Source organism: Cyprinodon variegatus, unplaced genomic scaffold (genome assembly GCF_000732505.1).
Source record: "Cyprinodon variegatus isolate N-32 unplaced genomic scaffold, C_variegatus-1.0 Scaffold90, whole genome shotgun sequence".
Classification (NCBI taxonomy): domain Eukaryota; kingdom Metazoa; phylum Chordata; class Actinopteri; order Cyprinodontiformes; family Cyprinodontidae; genus Cyprinodon; species Cyprinodon variegatus.
This window is the reverse complement of record NW_015150543.1, coordinates 432,477-447,746: the sequence shown is the minus strand read 5'-3', so window position 1 is coordinate 447,746 and position 15,270 is coordinate 432,477. Positions and strand designations below refer to the sequence as shown.

At 35.2% G+C, this 15,270-nt stretch overlaps 1 protein-coding gene across 1 annotated transcript in view; it reads right to left on the bottom strand.

Annotated features, from left to right (window-relative positions):
- LOC107084010 (O-acetyl-ADP-ribose deacetylase MACROD1-like) overlaps positions 1-15,270 on the bottom strand; it is a 583,486-nt gene that overhangs the window by 559,898 nt on the left and 8,318 nt on the right. The window contains exon 2 of the mRNA XM_015373637.1: positions 14,571-14,687. Within this exon, the coding sequence (XP_015229123.1) occupies positions 14,571-14,687 (117 nt within the window). The remainder of the gene's footprint in view (positions 1-14,570; positions 14,688-15,270) is intronic.

Here is a 15,270-nt window from a genome sequence, read left to right as displayed (position 1 = left end):
GCTGTAAGCACGTAACCAAGGAGCTCATTAATATTTCCGCTAAGGTATACACTTTTAGAGTATGGCTTTGTTCATGGTTTACAGCCTTTTTTAAGCACTGAGACAGACTGAAACTGAAATTATAGGAACTGAGTAGAACATGAGGATAGAAAGTGGGAAGAATGACCTGAAAGTCAAAAAGGGGTTGTGTACAGACCAGTGAATCATTTGCACACAACAGTGCGGAGCAGACTGCCTGGGGATAGTGTGGAAACAGTCAGAGATCCAGAAAGAAGCTATTCTCATCTTTCAGAAACAAAGCAATCACATCCTTTTTTATGCACCTGACCCATCCTAAACCGCAGCCAAAAAAGTGAGCAGCAATACCCCAAGTTTTTCAATAACATGGTTTAACAGCTGATGCTTTGCACAGGAAATGTTGTTCAAATGGTTTACTCAAAAGCAGCTAATTTAAGAGTATTGGCAACAGAAAAATAAAATCTAGATGAAACCCTGGAATTTCCACTTGTCACCACAGACAGTTCTAAAGAAACATATTTGAAGAGAAAGCTAAAAAGGGCTATTTATCCATTTGAAATGCAGTACCTGCAAAGGCTTTCCACCTCTGCAACTTAGCAAACAAGTCAGTGATGCTTAGCTGGAGTCACATTGCCCCCTACAGGTCAATGGATGACTTTCTCATAAAAATACTTTCATTCCTTAAAATGATCTGAGCTCAAGATGGATCGCCTTTCCCCTTATATGAGGCAGAGGATGTTTAATTTTTTTCATCTTCAGACACATTTCCTTTAATGTTACAAGTAAAACAATTCAAATAACTTAATACATTTATATTTATTCAATATTTCTGGGTACATACTCTATAAATTAGGTATTTATATAATAGCTTAAGCTTAAGAAAGTAAAGTATATAAAATATTCAACTTCACATCTAAACACCACTATTTTTGATGGGCACACTGAGCCAGACTCCCCAGGGGCTGAGCATGTGGAGCAGCATGTTCATGGCTGGATAGAAAATCTAAGATAGAGTCGGTGGTGACACAATTCTTTAAGAGAAGGTTTCAAAGTGCCGTTTTATCACTCAACTAAATAAAGGGAGAGCTAAAGTTTTTATTGAAAATGTGATGCTGGTATTAATGTGTCAGTCTGTTTGGGTTTAGTGTTGCGTTTTTTTGATGTTTTTTTTTCCTTTTTCACCTATAGAGGAAAAAATATTCACTAATAAATAATGCAACAGCCTCCCAAACAGCTTATGACACAGAAACACAATATTCAATGGATCCTATTCAACATAAACTTGCACCAACGTTGTATCCTCTAGAATAAAGTATAACAAAAATAAGCAGGTAAGAGAAAACCCAACAGATAATTTACCCATCCTTTAAACCACCTAAAANTTATACATATCAAGCATTTGGCCATATTGAAAAGTAAAACCTTCATGCATGAAGAAACAAAGCAGAACAAGGCTGGGTGTAAGCAATCATCTGAAGTGAACATCTGGGGGGTTTGAGAAAATGGGAGGCTAATGAAACACTGGTGTATGAGAGTATAAAGGTTTTCATAACCATAGAATGCAATAAGCTTAACTTTTAACTTAATTTTGTCTTAATTTTGACTGTACAAAAACAGAAGAACAAAAAACTCTCCTCATGTTCTACATTATATAGCAAAATCAAGAAAGAAATCTTCAGAATAAGTTTTTGAATATACTTTAATGCTCCTAGAGCATAAAACGGATCAAACCCACCAAAAAGTTTCCCTTCAGAGTCTAGAGGGGGGTGTCTTGTTGGTTCAGTTTCAGGGGAATTCTGCCCAAGGCTTATTTCTACATATGTTATAGGAAAATTCCAGGAGTCTTAATAGTTAGGTCCTTATCAAGACTCAGTAAAACTGCCAGAAGAGCCTGTTATACATCTGCCAAACACTGATTCTAATCCTAATCATACTAAATACAAACAAAGCATGGCTAGTTGGCCTAACTGCTGCCAAGTAGTTGCTACTCACAGATGGATCCAACCCTGTGATACCCACCAGCTTCTCAATATTATCTTTGGAGAATTATCCTCAGTAGTTTATTTAAAAGTCTGAGAGGCGGAGATAAGTTAATAAGACACTGTTCTAGATTAACAAGTCACTGGTGGAAAAAAAGTTTAAAAAAAAGGGTGAGCGTGATGGTTTATTATCATATTCACAAAGAGATGGAGGAGAAAACTGTTCTCATTCTGCCCTGTTCTTAAACGTGATCCCATTCACAGGACCACTTAGTGTGAGACCCGATGTAACCCACTAACCAGAATCATTTCACTGTTCATCAGAGCAGCAAGTTCTCTTAGGTAGAGGCATTGATTTCTCCCTCTCTGTGTAACAGCGCAACAATCATAAGTTTATCGAAGAAGTCACCTGTCCCTTTTTAGGGATTGTAAGATTTTGCCGGTGCAGGTGGGCTGTGCCAACCTGCCTCTAACAGGACTATGTGAATCAGTACTAAGAACCTATTTAAAAGCTGGAGTGAAAAGCAAAGCAGAAATCTCCTTGCATATGACAAAACATTGCTTTGTTAGTCCAGAATGACAACACATGGAACACATTAAAAGTAAAAACAAAATCAGTTTTCCATTAAACATTCACACACAGAGAAAGAAAATATGATTATTTCTAATTAACAGTACCAAGGATTTTTACCTCCAGTAAAAAAACGATTTTTTTCTGGATGGTCTTTAAGCAGCTTTAAATAAAACAGACAACGAATAACAAAGTAATCCCCGTTAATCTACAAGATCTTTTACCTTTTTTCCCATAAAACTCAAGAAGAGCTAAATTAAGCATATACTGTGTGTTTGCATGTTTAGAGGGTAGAAATTCTCTTTAATCATCTTCATTGTCGTAATTAGAGAGAAAAAAGATCTAACATTTTCCAACTATATGAACTGCAGATAAAGTAAAAACTGCTCATTTCCAATTTCTGTCCAAATTGATGTATCTTCTTATACCATGGTTTATACAGGAATAAGTAACTCTTATTTAATACTTTTTAATGCACTTCTAATGCTCTTAGAAATAATTTTTATGCCATCAACAAGTACCCATGACTCTCATATAAATACGGCAAAATCTTTTGTCATCTTTACGATGGACAGGCTGCAGCTATGTCCCGAATTCGTTTTACGATCAACCAGAGACAGTTCTGTGTAAATATATTGCAATATAATTATATCTGACAAAATTGTTTTTATTAACATTTTTTTTTAATAAAGCATTTTAAATGCCACGATAATCAATTTTAATGAATTTTAATGCCAATTAAGGCCTTAATTTCTAAAATTATAATTTAATGACTTTTAATTATTTTTAATGACCCGCAGAAACCCTGTATACCACTTTGTCATTCTGATACTAGTTAGTTATAAACCTCCTCTAACTTATATGCTTTCATATAGATTATTAATGTATTCTTGGCCTGAATAAGGGGTGGCTACATTGGCTACACTACACTCCCAAAGAAAAACACAGGCTCATCCCTCCTGAGAAAAACTAATCCAAAAATGGTTCCCAGTGGGGTTAGGTTGGTTATTGGTGATTCTGGTTAGAGTAAAAGGTCCGTGTTCACGAAATGAATTTAAGCTGCCCAAAGTGATGAAAAGAGAGCTGTGTGTGTTCGTGTGTGCACAACAGTAATTCCATCTTTACACCACTACCAGCAAAATGAAAGAAATAAAGAGAGGAGGGTACGAGTAAATTGCACAAAGCTGGGAGCAAGAAGGTTATGACACAAGGTGTGAATCTCCAGAAAGAATGATGGGCACACTGAGCCAGACTCCCCAGGGGCTGAGCATGTGGAGCAGCATGTTCATGGCTGGATAGAAAATCTAAGATAGAGTCGGTGGTGACACAATTCTTTAAGAGAAGGTTTCAAAGTGCCGTTTTATCACTCAACTAAATAAAGGGAGAGCTAAAGTTTTTATTGAAAATGTGATGCTGGTATTAATGTGTCAGTCTGTTTGGGTTTAGTGTTGCGTTTTTTTGATGTTTTTTTTTCCTTTTTCACCTATAGAGGAAAAAATATTCACTAATAAATAATGCAACAGCCTCCCAAACAGCTTATGACACAGAAACACAATATTCAATGGATCCTATTCAACATAAACTTGCACCAACGTTGTATCCTCTAGAATAAAGTATAACAAAAATAAGCAGGTAAGAGAAAACCCAACAGATAATTTACCCATCCTTTAAACCACCTAAAATAACAAATAAAAAAAAACAACAACACCCAAATGCATTAACTATTGGGATTCTGTACATATTAATGACATCTCCCTCCTAATACATAGCTTTAATATGAGTTGGCTGTAAGGCTATATAGGTTCAACTCTCCTGTGATGTGAAGCTTTGGAACTGCTTTAATGGAAATATTAGTCAGTCTTGCAGGATAGAATATGTGAGGTCAGACACTAATGTGGGATAAGAAGGGCTAGCAATGAATCCAAAAAGTGCTCTAACAGGTTTACATCTAGGCTCCATGCAGGCCACCTGCCTCATCCATGTCTTCAACTGGTCATATTACTGGAAGACATCAATAGCATAATGTTCCCACGGGTCGACAAGAATAAAATATGTCCCTAAAATTTTAATATGCTGCACAATGTGGCAGCAAACCTGAAAACATTTTAAGCCTTCCTCTAGAGGGCTAAAGTTTGACTCATTTTGGCGGAAGAACAGACCACAGACGTGTGTTAACCTTCAAATAAAAGAAAAACTACAGACTTCGTAGTTCGAGAATTCTACAAAAGCTTACTTTAATGCAACAGAGAAGCACAAACTGTTGTTGGGAAACGTTTTTCCTCTGTGAGGAAGAACCAGAAGCTGCTGGAAAATACTTTTCTTCCTCCGACCACACCTTCACAGTCGTAATGGGAAGTTCGTAGCAATTCACACGTGTTCACATGTGTAGCGTTATTATCAAAACGCCTATTAAAACTGTCTCGGCTATGTTTTATTTTATCTTTAAGGTCAGATTTTCCAAAGCGGGTACAGTCTTCAACTCTGAACATGGCCTAGGACTGGCCGACTCTCATCCCCACTGGCAAAGAAAAGACAAAGATGAATGATTCGTGCCCAAAAGAGAGAAAAAAAAAACCAAACATCTGCACTGCTTTACAGTCCTGTGCCAGCATCCATTGCATCACTAAATCTGATTGCCTGCATTGCATTTTAGTGCTGAGAAGACTGGATGCAGCTGCTAGGCAATAGAAACCCCAAAACAAACAATGAATCCACACAGAAAATCTAGAGGTCTGTAGCCATTTATTGTGACTCCTGGGCTCTATATACTGTGTAGTTTCTGTTATGTGAGTTTTTTTTGTTTCCGTGCGCTTGGGAATTGCTTTTGTTTCCACCAGCTTCTACGAAATGATACCAAAGAGTTGATGGTGAAATGTTGCTGAGTGAATTTTACAAATGGACGTTACTGCACAAGAGGGATCACAGTACTGTGATTAAATCCCCTGAGCACCTGGTACGACCCATTTTTTAAGAATGTTTGTAAAAGCAGCCTGCATGCAAAGGTGCTTTATTTTAAACACCTGCGGCCATTTGGAGTGATTAGGACACCTGGAGACAGTTATTTGGAGAGTGTCTTGAGTTTCGGTGCATTTTGCCTGAATCCATCTGTGAGTCACAGGCCAGAGAAAGGAGAAGATTCTGGGAAACCAATCAGACAAATGAGAGGGCATTTTTATGATAGGGTACAAAACAATGCAGCAGTTCTCTTAGTTTCGCCTAGAAGATAAATGAAAACTATTACCAGAATAACACTATAATAGAATGTGAGCGCACTATTAATCAATAGTCACTTCACTCGTGGTGTGATACGTGCGATTTCACACAGATGAGCAAATGTGGGGTTTAGAGGCACAAAACTTGGACACAAGAGCTTTAATCTGCTGAGCAGCTTTTTGTAACTTTTTTGATCATTGATCTTATGTGGTGAGCTAAAAGGGTTGTAGCCTGGAAGATCTCCTTGCCATTACTCTAATCTTCAGATCCCCTTGATAGATTAGCAATCTGATTAATTAAAATAATCACATGTAAAAAAAAAAAAACTAATGCGGTGAAAATATTAGAAAAACGAAAGGATTAGCTGATTAAACCTACACCTGCCGTTGGTGTTATTTAGTTTGGGCTTAACTATACATAATATTTAGAAAAATCCCCATCTGACAGCAGATTGTGATTAGACCAATTTTACTTGTTCGGAGTCGCTGATTGTTTGCATCCCACTGTTTTTGATTAACAAAAGACTCAAATAGTCTTTTGTCAAAAGCAAATAGACTACCTGAATGTGCTGATATTTATTTAATAAAAATCAGACAAAGGAAAGGTTTAAAAACACTGATGTCATGTAACACAGTTTCCTTTGGATTCAAAACTACCACTTCCATAAGCCAGCAGCAACGTTTCCCTGTCATTTTTCCTATTATTTCAAGAAACTAAATAAAGTTCAGTAACAACAGTAATAAGAACAAGAATTACAAGAACAAGAAGAAACAAAAGAAGAAGAATGCACATAATGTCACACATTTTATTTTACAGAGCTTACCTCAAAGAAAGGGGTTTTATTTCACTGAAACTAATAACTCCATAAAGTTATTAAAAAAAAAAAATAATAATAAAACCATCTCTGACACATCAAAAATTTGTAGTGACCAGGACTTTGTTCAAGCTATTGTGTTATAACCAGAGGTTTCAAAAGTATTAATATTCATTACTTAAGTAGAAGTATAAATCCTACTGTTTAAAAAAAAACCTTTTGTAAAAGTAAGAGTATCAACTTAAGCTTTATACTCAAGTAAAAGTGTAAAAGTTCAATTTTTAAAACTACTTAAAGTAAAGAAGTAAAAGTATTGCAGGAAAAAAAAAGTTTAAGGAGAGAAGCTTTAAACCTTGCACTGGTTTCTTTCTACAGTATTAAAGGAACATTTTTCTACAATTCTGGATGATAGTTTAATTATAGTTAATTTTTTCAGTTTTATTACTAATAGTAACAGTGTTAAATTTTACTTTCCATAATCTTGAAAAACTATTCATTTTGGTATGTGTTGAACAACAAGTTGGTGCAGTAGCAATTCCAACCAAAAAGAAATTCACAGTCTGAATGAAACTAATTATTTTGATGTTTTTTGTTTTCTTTTTTTAAATTCCAACAGGTCATAAGAAAAAAGGAGCTTATCTGAAATAAAACTAAGGAGTCTTTCTTTTTTAAATGTAAGGAGTAGAAAGTACAAATAAATGCAAAAAAAAAATGTAAGGAGTAGAAGTAAAAAGTAGTCTAAAAAATAATTACTCGAGTGAAGTTTCGATGCCCAAAATAAATATTTAAAGGTATAGTGGAGGATTCTTGTATATTTTTGAAAAGACAGCCCTCTCCGCTTTTAAAAAACAAATGCACATGCACAACCCTGTACCCGCTCCCGAGAGGGGACGCCTATTAAGCACATGCAAGAGCATGCACAAGCCCATTTTTAAACAGTTTAAAAAGTTGTTGTTTGCATCGCTCATACAAGCTTACTTTCCAAAAGAAGATTTGCAATTTTTCCACTAGGTCAGACTGACCTCCAGTAAGTGAAATTGGGGATGTGCACGTAGGACAGCCTTATGTAAACATATCAGCGGAATGATTGACAATTAGGAGGACCACTTATTTTGATGATCCACCTGGAAATAGAACATTCTCCTCTATACCTTTAAGTAAGGTAACAAAGGTAACAAAGTATTATTTTTTTACAATTATGTTACTCTGGTTATAAGCAATGTATATATGCATAGGTAGAAAGCAGTTATAATCAAAAAAAAAAAAAAAAAGACAAATTTGGCCACCATAGTCTGCAAATTATATATTGAAAGAATAAATTTACCACTAGGTCCTGGTATTATGTTCTCTGAGGGTCAATCATAGGTACAGCACAAGCAGCTCCACTCAACTCTGAACCATTTGTGTTTCTTGAACTTATCTCCACCCCTAAAGGTTCTTTACAGCACTCATAACCACTTTCTCTTTGCACATAAAACTGGCTCCTGTAAAAATGATCTAATAAAGAAAGACAGGCAGGGTTTTACAGCAGGTAAGGTTCGGATTCAAACGCTGCATAATTACCACAGTCATCATCATAAGAGCAGTCACCATAAGAGCAGTCCTCTACACTTCACACATCTTGTTCAATCAAATTATATTCAGAAAAAATGTGGGAAGAGGCGTAAAGACATTTAGAATGACTGAAATGAAACACATTGCAAATACTATCAAACAGGAAAATCCACTTTAGTAGGTGGTACTTCCAGTAATTATTTATATATTTCCGCAATTTATTCATTTTGATCTCTTGTTTGCCTTTATCATTATGCAATACTAATGTGAGATGTACACTGAGGGGCATTTCACAGGCAAACTTACAAAGATTTATCCAGTGTTTGAAAATTTTAGAAACAAATTATACCCCTTAAGATAAACTGCTCTTATTTTCAAACACAGAAAGGAAAAATGTCCAACTTCTCCTTGCTAAACTGAAAATTTCTAGCCAAAGAAAGACCAGTGAATCAGTCAATCATATTAATAAGATTGACTGATATTACTGACAAAGTGTTTTCACATGTAGAATACGCAATAAAATAGTAAAAACAAGGGTATTCATGGCAATGTCACAGGAGAAAATAAAGCAATGAAGGGAAAAAACAAAGATGATCACATTAAGGGCCTAATATTTTAGCTCTCTTGAATAAAAAGCCAAAGAAAACATGTGTTTTTAACAGAGATTTAAAAATGATCCAGCTCAGGTTTTCAGGTCTCCTTCAAGGACTTTGTTTATGCAAATGCTCAATAAGCTAAGACATTGCCAGACTAACAAAATAAAATAAAAAAAACAAAGGTTAAATAGTAAAAGTGGTTGTAAAGCAATTATAAAGAGTTTAAAATGCTTGCCCTTTACTCTCCAACACTTTTTAACTCAAAAGATATGAGTATTAATGGATTTCACCTCAAAATCTGAACATGGATACAAATTATTCAAAGAAAACCAACAAATAAAATTAGTTTGGCCATAAAAATCTAAGTCTAACAAAGATATTTAGCCTTATATACCTGAAACCATTCAGTTTTTTCGTTTTTGCTGAAGGCTTCCCATACTCAGTAAATCAGGCACAGTGCAGACTGGCTTGTCTCCACATAATGGTCAAGAGTTAACATATTAGGGGGAAAATTCATTAGAGCTTTCCAGAACCCTAAAAGCCCATAATCTAGCCTATAAACCCAAACCGAAGAGGAAACTTCAAAAGATGACTTGAATTGTGAATAAACTACAAATGTAAAGCTATTTAACGCCATATGAGTGACAAGATAATCAATGTTTAAGGCTCTTTCTCCTGTAAAACCAAAAATGTGGTCCACAGGAAACAGTGGCCATGCAAAAAATGAAACATCCTCTATGAAAGAACAACATGGTATTTCTATAGAGAGAAACGATTGAACCAGTCCTCTTGTCGTCTGCACACAGCCTGTATTTTGCGACCATGTCGCTCTTTTGTTCAGTCTTTAATCCTCCTGGGTCCACTGGCATCTTATTTTATTGAGAACTGAGCTGTGATGATGCAACTGGCATACAATTTTGCCAGGTACTGTGAGTACGGCAGAAGTGTTATTCCATACATATTTATTCCTCACCAACTCTTTAAACTAAATAGAAAAATCTATATCCCTTTGAAATGTTTAGCACCGCTGACTCCCACACAAAATGCATTATTTGAAAACCACTGCTGCAGTTTGATTTCCATTTTCATTATTCCTCTCCACGTTTCCTGCTGTTAAAATCCCTTCAGCATATCATTTTCTTCTAGTGTGCCAAACATGAATACATCCCCCACCCTATGTACTGTAAATCTATCAATTAACATATATGAATAAAAACACTAACGAAAAATCTGTTTTGATGTCCTATGTTCATGTCGTACTTAAGTCAATACTAGCATCCAGTTGAAAGAAATTAGAAAAAAGGAATATATTTAAAAGAATACAGTTTTGGTCATTTTTTAAAAGTTTTTTTTGTGTTCATGAAAATAGATGGAGCAGCTCTTATGTCATACAGTATTACACAAAATAAATATGAGGAATGTTTGATAAAAATATACAATTAGTCGAGCTGCAGTTTATGAAGGATTTGAAGATATTGTGCCTGTGGATGTTTCCAAATTGCATCTGTAAAATAATTTTAAAAATCTGTTGGTTGACCATGAAGGCAGCACTTTCAAGAGTTTTTCGGGTTTTTTTTATTATTATTTGCTCTGTGGAGTCAGTAATCATCTTCTTTTAAGGTGCAAACAAATTTTGGGTGGAAAAAAAAAAAATCATTTACCTTTTATAGGGAAAGTAAACATTTTTTGGTCAACCCCCACCCCCCTCAGTATGCATTATTTTGGCATATTTGACCTACTGTAAATTAAGTTTTAAAAAAGCGATTTGAAAAGTAAAGCAGTTTTTTTAAATACATCTGCCTTTTTCACTCAGTGAGTGTTTTTCATTAATTTCTTATTTAAAAATTTGTTTTTTTTAACACATTAGAGCAAGTGGCCGTTTTTAATTACATTGACCTTAATTATTGCCATCAAAATACTCACTTTTTAAATGTAACAAAAGTAATAAGGTCTTTCCTTGTTTTGCAAAAACACTCTTAGCTTAACATTTTGACCTGTGCCCCATAAAGGGTAACTACAATCTGCTCTTTTGCTGAAAAGTTAAATAATAAAACAGAAGTTCTTAGAAGCCTTTTTATAGAAATATATGAATACTGAGGGTTCTCCTTTTTCTTCTTAACCAGACTTTTTTCCAATGCAATTATCCTGCACCCAAAATAACTCTGGTACCACTTAAAGCTCTGCAGGAGTCTTGTTCTATACAATAAGCCAATAAAGACAGGATAGTAGAGACTCAATAAGGACACTGCGCTTCAGTTTATCAGCGGTCCTGCTTTCTTTAGGTGTCATCCAGGTGACAGTGGGAGCTCCTCTTGTGTCACCGCCAGCCAAACAAAATCAAAGAAGAGTTAAAAACTCATTTAACCTGGTAATTAAATTTTAATGGTGGACGTAAAGCAATCCGACACCCACTTAAAGCAGAAACCATGTCTGCAACACTAAGAGAGAAGGAACTCCTTCACTACTTAGCAAACCACATATTCAATATTTCAATGTGACAAAAGTATTTCCACAAAAATTGTAAAGAATTTCCCAGCAGCAGCAGACCAAACCAGAAAAACCTAATTTACAGAAGACTTAAATATTTATAAAATGAACAACATCTTGCCTTATTTTAGAAAAGGAGAATCTAAATTTTACATGCAATTTGAGAAAAAAAGGTCATGCTGAGTCTATCAGGCTCCAAGAGTCCAATAATTTATCCACAGACTAACGGTGGGAAGCCTAAATGAAAAACAGCATGACAGAATGAAAATACTGCTGGATAAATATTAGCAGCAATGAACAGATGAAAGTCGAGGAGTCAGGCATGCTGTTCAATGGCTGAAAAGCTCTAAAGCCGTATGGCAGCATATGCATCATTTATAAAACTCACCCATTAGTTGGAATAAATGTGTATTATTGTCAATGAGAAAAAAAGAAAAAGCATAAAATATTTTATTCACATGCAAATTATCTGCACTGCACTGCAGTGCAAGACTCACTGAGAAAGTAAGTAAACCAGGAGAGCAAAGTTTAGCACTTTTTTGTTCCTATCAGTCGTACCACCTGTGCAAAAGCAAGTAGACTGCCAGAGAGAAAAGTGTATCAGGGAGACAAATTCTCAAAAATCATAAAAGCCCAGAGAAACCCTTTGAACCTTTCAGACCCCGTGATGGTCCGCTAAACAGAACGGATTGCCTCCCGGCCACAATGGAGCTTAATCACTGCTTGAATGTTTGGCAGCATTAACTGATGAGCTAAGCTGCCTGCCTGCACTGAAACTTTAACCGGTGAAAGAGAAAGCACAGAATATTCACTCTGGAACCACAGCCTGTACTTTCCAGGCCGTAGTACCAATGTTTACCATTACAATTAAAATTAAACTGAAAAGAAGAAATCTGGCATCTTCTGGACATTTTTAAGCATTTTCAGTTCATTTTCAGTCTTAAAGTGATAATATTGTGTGGATGCCAGGACTGAAGACAGAAACAATTTGCATCTATTGGATCTATCTAAACATATCCTGATGACTCAGCATTATGGTTTTCTGTACTTAGAGAATACAATATTGTATAGATAATATGAAAAATGTGCACATTAGAAAGTTCATTTTAACTTGATGAAAACTGAATGAATCTACTTATTTTTGCTTGTCACAGAAGGCATCCTTAAATTGAGGATGATGTCACAAAGTGAAATTAATCACATGCAATCGTTATTTTATTGTGCACTGAAAGACAGAAGTGACTTCATGTTCAAGTAGACCTTCAGAAACTAATCAAAGTTAATGCGATGTGAGAAATTCATTTTCCTGGTCGCACTAAATGCACTGTTGGATCACATGGGTTGTGTGTGTAGAGCTGCAACTAACGATTATTTTGCAAATAGATTAATCTGTCGATTACTTTTTCAATTAATCAATTAATTATCAGATAGCCAAAGATTCCTCAAAGAAGACTTTTTACAACATTAAAAAATTAAAAATAAATCTTTTCCTCTTGAGGAGTTCTGGATAGAGCATATTGACAGATGAAAAAGTATATATTTTTTTATCTTAAATGCAAAAGGTTTACACATTTTTTTTACAATCTCAGTATAATTACTGCTCTAAGTGGGTTGCTCTGTCAGCTAAAGAAGCTAATTGTTTCAGCCCTATTTGTGTGTCGCTACACAAAGGCAAATTCTCCACACACATCTGCTGAAAAATATATATATCTGCTGTAGAATGTGAGGAACAGAATATTTCAGGAGACCTACATTTTTCCACATCACTGAAGCCTAACATGCATCTCTGTCAACTTTCTAATTCGATTGAAGGCATTACCATCGCAATCAAACAGAGTAAGGAGACACCTTTATTAATTCTTCATTACCAAAACCTCATCCCAACATGTATTTGATTTGTTTTGGAGGAAAGTGATAAAGTTGTGTTGAGGTGAAGAGACCAGTTTGTTTATAATTAACGCTGCATTGCTGATTCTCTACTGTATGTCCACTATTACATTAAGTAGATTGTTTTTGTCTTGTTTGTTTTTTTATTGCATGTGGCATGGATTTTACAGCAGTTATGCAAACATAAAACAAATAAAAAAAAATAAGAATTTATTCTGAAATAAACTTTTTTTCTGTTATATCAAATAATTCCTAAAATAATTACACCACAATGATTACCATCATTAAGATACGTTTTTATCAACTATACAGCCTTTCGTTTGTTTTTTATGTTGTAAAATTTATAATCTCTTATTCAAATTTTTCTGTTTTGCTTTTATCTTTGCCTTTGTGAGTGTGTGTTTCTGTTTGTGGCCATATATTTGTTAGGATAAAACAGGCTGGATGAGAACTCCAGTCCATCTTGCTATCCTGCACCGTTTCTCTTTCAACTGCCACAGAATCCCTGTTAGCGTGAGTCATTTATCTTTGAAATACCTGGACCTTTCATGTAAATATGTCCTCTGGAAGAACACTGAAAATAGGTTATCACTGAATCTTTTAAAAGGAGAGAAATATAAAAAAAATATAGCAGGAGAAAAGTGGTTCATTATATACATTTTTTAATACCGTCAGTGTAAGTGTATTCTTTTGGAGTAAAAGCTGAATTTTTCTGGCTTTCTATCCATTTTAAAAGAGGTTCCAGAAAAATATAAATAGTGCTGTAACTATACAGCAGATATTCACTCTGCTTATTCACGGCTCAAACCAAACACTAAATTGCTTGAATTCATAACAGCTCTTCAACACATTGTGGTAAAAGGTCAAAATGCTGATCAAACAAAACAACTTCCATGACATTTAAGTGTCTCTGGTATTTTTCTAAATGCTCAATCTTTGTTATCAACTTCAAGTTAATGAATTCTCTGCATTTCATTCCTCATTAAATGTAATCCAAAAGATTTCATTAACCTTACCGCTCAAAAGTGTTTGTAATCACTTTGAGTTTAAGCCTGAATATCACACAATATGCATACCATTAGTTAGATTGCAACACTTGCAAATATCCAAGAAAAACTGCAGTTGGACCAGGAAGAGGTACTGCAATCCTTCAGAATAAAACAGCCACTATGCAATCCAGGTTACCCTATCAATCCTGTTTTTCCTCTTTTGTGACAAAACAGATAAAAGGGAGGAAAATGGGATCAAATAGTCTAATATTTACAATCAAAAACAGCCAAACCAGTCAGATTTATTTGAATTGCATTAATCACAATCCATCCACACTTCTGTAAAACCTGAGGAAACTGTAGCTCCTGATGTTCTCCAGGAGAGGGCAGCAAAACACAATTTAGAAGCTGCTCTTTCACCATCCAAACAACAGCCTGAACAAGTTAGATCAAAGTTCCTACCAGCATTGACTATTGCATCCACTTCCAGGACAGTGATATCACCCTTGTAGAGAGACACTTTATCACCGAGGCCACCTCCACCTGTCTGCTCCTCGTCATCTCCTTCATTGTTCTTGGCTGAAGTAACAAAGAGAAGCAAAAGAGATTAATTCCAGAAAGAGTCTCACATCAAACAGGTTATTGAGCATATTTAAAGGAGTCATCCCCCACAAATCTGACATTTTAATGTTAAAACCAGATTGTTGGTTTTGGATTTCATTAAAAAAAAAAAAATCTTTAGAAATAAAGTATGAAAGTGGATGACATTTTGACATTTTTTTATTTTGCTCATTGTTGGGTGTTCAGACCTAATTTTTTTAAGACATGGAGAAACATTAATAAGGTCTTGAAAGAGAACAAGAGGGGATTTTTAATCTGAATTCAGTTGGTCAGATACTCTGGCCACAGTGCAGCCACAATAGATGGCAGTAATATCTCAAACTATTTGCCACTACCTGCCAATGATCCCGAGAAGAAGGCATTGTTTCTGATTAGGGTCACTGCTGTTTAAACAGATATGCCACCCAGGTTTGAGTAAACCGGCCTGTAAGCCTGCTAATTTCTGAAATACCACTTGTTACAGCTTTTGTGAAACAGATTTGTGGATTAATTTGGCCCGGATAGCCATGAAATCCTGACTTAATTCGTTATCTTGGCTTTG